Here is a 7871-nt window from a genome sequence, read left to right as displayed (position 1 = left end):
TAATTATGACTTGGTTGGAGAGTTGTCTCATTGGTACTCAAACTACATTTTTTATATTTATCTTCAATAGTATTTAGAGTTAACAACACCAGTCTTTCTTGTGTATAGTCTTAGTTTGTAATAACAGTATGCCGAATGTATAGTCCGTATCCAATAGTATGTCAATATCACAAAATATCAACCTTTTATAATTTGGCTAAAAACTCGAAAAAGGGCCTTCAACTCCTGTGTGTCATAAACCAAGAAAGGGATAATTTCATGGCGTATTAAATTATAATACTGGTAACTTTGAGGAGTAATTGCTTACAGCAACAGTTTCAAATGGCCACAATAAAAGCTAGTAATAAGTTAATCTGAAATACACTTTTTTCCACTCCTAGATGAACCTCCTCTGTGAAAAGGAGTGTTTGGAAAAAATATTGACGTAGTTCAAATTGACACTTTGTTACTTAATTGAAGCGATATACCACAGGAAGTGTTCGAGCAGCAGTGTAAACTTTTAAGAATGCATGGGCACTGACCAGGAAAATTAATTGGTTTCAAGAAAGACTATTCATAGGGAAAATACGCTTTACATATGGACGAATAACATCATATACTGTTCATTAAAATACGCTTTACATATGGACGAATAACATCATATACTGTTCATTAAAATACGCTTTACATGTAGACGAATAACATCATATACTGTTCATTAAAATTGCTTAAAACAATAAATTTTCTAAAGTATGAGACAATTTGTTTTGTGAGATTATTCACTTTGCGATAAAATGACGATTTGCATATTTGTCTTTCTTTTTCTATGTTGTGTTTTGTACCCTGTTATTGTCTTGTTGGTCTTTTTTCCTTTTTTGCCATGACAATGGCATTATCAGTTTATTTTCAACTTATGAGTTTGAATGTCCTTTTAATATCTTTAGACTCCCTTTGTCAGTATATCAGTATATCAGTATATCGGATCAAATTTGCTACAGAATGTAGTGTAATTTATATAGAGGAACATAACATATAACATTTCTTAAACACTATAAAGACAATAAACTTATATTATTATTTTTTATTATTAAATCGGTACAACATTTTGATACAAATAACTTGGCGAAATAAATCATTGTTTATAATAATCTTTTCAAATAGATATCTTGAATGTTTCTGAACTATCACAGATTTCGACATTTTGCCATGAATCGAGATCTTTGTCATGTCATTTTCGGTAACATTTTGACTTTTGTAATCTTCTGAATAAGAACATAGAAAGCAAGTTCGGTACTTCGTTCTTCTAACTTGATGATGGAGGATACATTCGTGGCATAGATAGTGGACGACTAGGAAAAGACGGCACTTCCGGTCGAAGGTAGTAAGCATCAAGCCCAGTCATTAACCTTGCAGCGTGTTGGTTAAATGACGACCAGTAAGGCCCTCCTTGAAACATCCGGTTGAAGGCAGATAAATTACCAGCTTCTGCTAAAAGTTCTAAACCGACAGCTGTTTGCCTTTTCCATTTTGTTCTGAAAAAAATCAAATATTTCAGGTAAGCGAATTTATAAGGGAGTCACACAATGTTATTTGTATCACCTGATTTTGATATCGGAAATTTTATTAAGAGAGGAAAACAATTTGACTACACCCTTTTCGTCCGGTTAGAACATATTTTTTTTTTGTATTTAAGAAAGCAGTGATTTCGAACATTCCAAAACTAATAGCGTGGACAGAATTATGCAGCAATATTCAAATAAACTGTTTTGAGATATAACTTTTGTACTAGTTAATGCTGGTTTACCTAACGTATTATGCACACGATGGTTAAAAAAACATTTTAGTGCCCCCTTTTTTTTTATATATTTTTACAAATATTTTTTTTTAATCTAAACAGTATAATTAGACTAAAACCAATTTCTAACGTCAAATCTTGAACGACTATAACTTAAATATTTTTATTCTTTGATTTAAATTTTTGATGACATTATTAATAGACGATTCCAGTGGGATTAATTAGATCATTCCATAAAATTTATAAAGCCATTTACTTTGTTATATTAAACGATCAGTGACAAAACAACGGTATCACTTGTAATCACATTTAACATGCCAGGAAATTCGCCATTTAACGATGGTAATTTGTGAAGCATTTGTCGCGCATTTGCTGTGGGAATTCAGAGAATGTCATGTGTCTCCGTGGAATTACACAAATTTACAAACATCATCTTAATTTGCCAAATAATAGGATGTTGTCTCAGCAATTTGCTAGATTCCGGTTAGAGACGAAATCAAGTAAAAACTTGAAACAATTGATTCGCTTTGTTAATCAGTATTCATTAATGCAATTTCCTCTTGTCCTAAGATAATGTTCAAGCCATTTAAGATTTGAGTAATTTTATACTCAACCGGAAAATTTCCAGTTTTAAATGCCGCGGCTTTGTGGAATGAAAATGGTCGTGTTACAAATGATTTGTATTTCTTGCTCGTCAAAATATCAAAACGTCATCAGTTGTTTGTCATCAAATCAAACATTAATTTTTGTATGAATCAGTCAAACAAATAAAAATCACACAACTTAGTCCTTGGCTCGCAGATATTCGGCTATGAGCGATCCTGAAGAATACAAGTCTAGTAACGCGCTTGGGACGCAATAAATTTATACAGTGCTGTCTTTTTTTTTACAGTGTAACAATCCGCTTATCGTATAACGCGACTTTGACAAAAATGTGTCTTTACATATGTCTCATCATGATTATCTATGTGGGTTAAGTGAAATAATTTTGTGAGAGGTTGCTTGATTTAACCCTTTTAATTAAGAGTTATTCTAGATTCTCAAAATTTTTGAGAATCTAGAATAACTCTTAAAAATTTTTATCTGAAGTTTTACATGAAAAACGCGTCTCATTTATATTCTTAGTTCAAGATATTAGAATTTGATATGGGTTTTCCTGTATCAAACCCAATCCGCTCGTAGTCATGAAAGTTACTTTATAAAAAAGAAGATGTGGTATGATTGCCAATGAGACAACTGTCCAAAAGAGACCAAAATGACACAGACATTAACAACTATAGGTCACCGTATGGCCTTCAACAATGAACAAAGCCTATACCGCATAGTCAGCTATAAAAGTTCCCGATAAGACAATGTAAGACAATTCAAACGAGAAAACTAACGGCCCTATTTATATAAAAAAAAATGAACGGAAAACAAATATGTAACACATAAACAAACGACAACCACTGAATTACAGGCTCCTGACTTGGGACAGGCACATACATAAATAATGTGGCGGGGTTAAACATGTTAGCAGGATCCCAACCCGCCCCTTAACCTGGGACAGTGGTATAACAGTACAACATAAGAACGAACTATAAAAATCAGTTGAAAAAGGCTTAACTCATCAGATGGACAAAAATACAAGTGGAAGTTAACCATACAAAATATTTTGAAATATGGTATTTTCTCAAGTTGCTCCATTTCAGTAGAGAATGGAATCGTAGAATGGGTCAAAGAGATTTTCTTGTTATAATTACCTTCTGTTTTGATACCAAGTCTTGACTTGTGTGTCTGTAAGATTCAGTTTTGATGCCAACTCCATTCTGTCTTGAACACTCAAGTATTTCTGTGTTTCAAAATGTTTTTCTAAACTATTTAATTGATGGTCTGTGAATGCAGTTCTCGCTTTACGAGGTTTCCTGTGTTGTTTGGAACACATTGTAGAATTTTCAAAATCACAGTCCATTTTGTCATCTGTATCTGTAATAAGTAAGATACATTTTAGAAATATGATAATATTGTGTTGAACTTTGTTTATGTTTTATGTACAACAGTCATCATCATTTGAATAAAAAGATATGGGAGAAAATGATGCAGATACCCGAAAATTACCATAGAAACTCTTAAGTCAAGAGAAAACGTCCACGCCATGATAAAACTCGAAAGACGACGAATAGACAAACACGTAAACAAAACACTACGAAGAAAACTAAAGACAAAACAAAATGAACCCTACGAAATTTTACTGGCATTAAATAAAGAGACAGGAAACGGAAAATACATATATAGTAATCAAAACAAACCATCAAGACTTCATAACAATTTTGGCGTATACTCTAATGTATGGAAGAAAGTACCCAGAAACCTTTAACAAGTAGAATCGTTAAACTGAGACCAAGACGTAAAAAGACTGTAAAAACAAGACACACGTTCATCAATGTCTTTGACATTTTATAAAATATCTGACATCTTTATTATGACTTTTACAGATTCCAGGTGAAAAATAATTTTTAATGGACTTTGAACTGCAATACATTTGTCCGGAGGCCAGAGATCTACGAGAGAGATAGAGACCAACTAAAGAACCATACGTTGACCATTCGGAAGTTAATCAACCATAGAAAACGACAATTAAGTTTTGGAAATAAGTCCTTTTTTCATTTGATACTCGCCAGGTGAGGGTATGTTCAATAGAAATACACAGAAGGTTAATTTGTTGTTGTTGTAAAAGATATTTCAATTATTATTTTGTAGCAATGTCTGTTTTTCTTCAATTCTAGAATAAAATATTTATATTCATCGGTTTGATTAAGCTGTTGTTAAGTCATTCAAGCGTAGACAAATTCTATTTTTTTCCATTTGATCATTTAACGCATATTTCCTATTGGTAAATAATTTAGCTATTTGCCTTGAAAAATCACCAATTCATCGCATTATTACAATTTTAGAAAACATCGGTTGGACCTGAAAGAATTCATTTCTTATGAATGAGAGAAAGAATGTAGAAATGATTTGATTAAACCACTATACAATCATCAGTAGTCCACTTAGTGCATGTCTATAGATCGACATTTTTTATAAATGTAATCCCACTTTTACAATAGAAACATTAAAGGAATATTCTGGTTGACTTATAATATACAGCCACACCATGTGTTATACAAATAGCCTAGTCAATAATATATTTTATAATAATATTGCACATCTTGTTTTATAATATTTTTCTATCAACTTTGTATTGGTTTTTGGAAAACCCATATTTTAGCAGGGTAATGCCCTTCAATCTAAACGAAATTATTGACACATGTAAAAAATAATTATTTCCTCATACAGTATACCAGTACCAATATTATAATAATAAAAATCCTATGTCCATGAAGGTAATACAGTGATATATAGTTGCTTACAGCCACGCCATTTGACAGACTCTGATGTTGTCTAAGTAGAAATCATACCACATCCTCTTTTTTATATTAAGTCGAATATTAAAGACAGTCAATGTTTCAAAAAGCGGTTTATTGGGTATGATATTCTCATTCTGTATTGAATGAGTAAATGCAGATAATAACGGTTAGACTTTACTTTGTTCATTGTTGAAAGCCGTACGGTGGACTATAGCTGTTAATTTTTATGTCATGTTGTCTCTTTTTGAGATTTGTCTCATTGGCAATCATAGCGCATCTTATTTTTTTATATTTACTTTTGTTTAAGTTTGTCCGTTTCTAGAAGAGTTTGGGAAAACTATAATTTAAGAACTTAAGATAAATTTGCAGAACGACAGAGAGAGCTCAGAGAGCAGTTGTTTATATACATGTATGCCATTATGCCAACACCATTCGAATTAATAAAATGTAGGGGATGATATATTCAAACGTATAATGATATTACTATGACATTGTCTGTAATGGTCAAGAGATACTGAGACTAACGACATAAACAACAAACTAACGTAAAATGAAAGTAAAAAAAGCATATAATAATAAAAACAATAATTCACATTTATTTATGCTGAACATGACATAGTTTTATTAGCTTACACCATCATCCCTTCATTATATGTATTCCGCCAGTTTTCCAAAACAAAATTGATATTTTTTTAAGAAATGAAATCGTGATATAGAATTTTTAAGAAACATTTTTGAGCAGAAAGGGGGAAATTAGACACGGGAAATAGAACAAGGTACAAGGACACATAAAAATAATATTCGAATTCACCGTTATATACTATAGTAGATAATAATCGGTGAGGTAGATCAACTTGCTTGTAAAATAAAAAAAATTAAAAATAAGAAGTATATCATTCAGTGTATAACTAAAACATTCCTTTTTTTTATTTCTACATTTTTGTATTTGTAAACCTTGTTTTGTAAATTTATCTAATCTATTTATTTCTATATTTATGTACTGGTAAAGCTTTTTTAGTAATTTCATTTATTTATCTATCTTTTTATCTATTTTTTTTTTTCATTTCATTTTTTTTTTCATTTTTTCTATTTATTTATATATATTTTTTTTTTTTTTTTGTATTCATTTGTTTGTTTGTTTGTTCTGATATTTATCATCTAATTGAAGTAAAATATTATACATGTATGTATATATTTCGTTTTCTATTTATATTTCATATTGTGCTTAAAAAACAAGATGTTTGTTAAAAAGTATTTAAAGAAACAAATTTGAAAAACGTACCACATTTTTCTTTTGTTTATGAATATGCAAATATATCAAATGTTTAAAATTTCTCATGTACTGCAAATAAAGTTAACATTTCCCTACTTTGCGCAATATACCAGGAATAACAATAAATAAATTGCTCATTCGGTTTTATATATTTATACATGCACACAATTCAAAATTGATGGCAAGTTTAAATATTATTGAGACTTTTATTGTTAAATTATTGTTCAACCTTATGATACAGTTTGATTACAGGATGTATCAATATAGTATATAAATATGTATATCTCAAACATACTTCATTTCTAAAGAAAGCGTTATGACAAAAAAATAAGTTCACATCCTTGAAAAAAATACGTTTTATACCTCCCCATCTTATTGAGTCTAATATCCCCTATCCCAAAAACAAAAACCTGTAGTCTGCATTGGCTTAGATATAATATAATTACCACTGTCATCTCTGTGTTTTGAATATAAGTCTGTATTGTGTGACACTAGCTGTCTGTCTTCACATCTTTTAGGTAAAAAATGTCTTTGATAAATAATAGAGTCTCTGTTACATTCGGCATTGTCCGGTGGCACTCGCGAGTGTGTTTCGGCAAGAATGTCTGTGATAAAAAATGAACATTTAGCTCTGTTTTGTTTAGGAGGCTCTGGTGATGGCGATTTTTCTGAATCAGAACTTTCATGTTCAGTTTCTGGTTTTAATCTGTCCTCACACGAAGAATGCAAACTGTCCTCGCTATCTTCAGTTACACTAATTCGGAAGTCCTCTTTGTCTTCACCTTTACTCATTTTGAATTTTCAGAAATGTACTAAATTGAAAATTTATCACACTTTCGAATTATCAACTCAATGTACTAGCAATAAGGATTACTAGAGTAAAAATACCACAGGTATCAAGGTTTGCTGCGTGATTATAACGACATCAAATTATTTTTCAATAATATCAATGTCCCGTGTACTTGTTTATTTGTGAAAAAATGTTCACACAGCGGGCATTTGTCATTGGTTACAAATTGAGCATCAACCAATGATGTCAACACAGAGGCGTGACTATTCTCCAAATCGATAACGGGCTTCTTTTCAGAATTGATGAAACATCTAATAATGGAAGTGCATTAATATTAAAAGGTTAATTATATGAGCCGTTTGAAATTAACGGTTTTTAATTCTTCAGAAACAAAGAAAATGAGATTTTAATGATTTTAACGAAAACGTGACAGATGCTGGTAAAAGAAAGTTATAAAAATGTACATTTAATAATTATTTCGTTACCAATATTTTATCTGTTTTAAGATTTCACTCTTGATCAATTATACATTTGGTGTTATATTATTTATCAATGTTAAAATTAAGATGGTAATAAAAATAAAGTTCAGCGAAAAAGAAAACATTTTAATGTATAGCGATGCTCAAACAAAAGTTGCATAGTTAT

At 30.6% G+C, this 7871-nt stretch overlaps 1 protein-coding gene across 1 annotated transcript; it reads right to left on the bottom strand.

Annotated features, from left to right (window-relative positions):
• Nucleotides 1-1048: 1048 nt before the first annotated feature.
• Nucleotides 1049-7378, bottom strand: LOC139510458 (homeobox protein ceh-30-like). The gene is made up of 3 exons (XM_071297040.1): nucleotides 6883-7378; nucleotides 3517-3739; nucleotides 1049-1511 (listed from the first exon to the last, which is right to left on the bottom strand). The coding sequence occupies exons 1-3, from the start codon at nucleotides 7226-7228 to the stop codon at nucleotides 1283-1285; spliced, it is 798 nt and encodes a 265-aa protein (XP_071153141.1). The 5' UTR covers nucleotides 7229-7378; the 3' UTR covers nucleotides 1049-1282.
• Between the last annotated feature and the right edge of the window lie 493 nt (nucleotides 7379-7871).

This window comes from Mytilus edulis, chromosome 2 (genome assembly GCF_963676685.1).
Source record: "Mytilus edulis chromosome 2, xbMytEdul2.2, whole genome shotgun sequence".
Taxonomy (NCBI): Eukaryota; Metazoa; Mollusca; class Bivalvia; order Mytilida; family Mytilidae; genus Mytilus; species Mytilus edulis.
This window is presented reverse-complemented; position numbering and strand designations above follow the sequence as displayed.

Bases quoted from the DNA above. Each gene is read 5' to 3' on its own strand.
- LOC139510458 (XM_071297040.1), bottom strand. From the start codon at position 7,228: ATGAGTAAAGGTGAAGACAAAGAGGACTTCCGAATTAGTGTAACTGAA. The intron at 3,740-6,882 runs GTAATTATATTA...TACTTATTACAG, and splicing joins AAAACACAGAGATGACAGTG to ATACAGATGACAAAATGGAC. The intron at 1,512-3,516 runs GTAATTATAACA...GATTTTTTTCAG, and splicing joins ACTTGGTATCAAAACAGAAG to AACAAAATGGAAAAGGCAAA.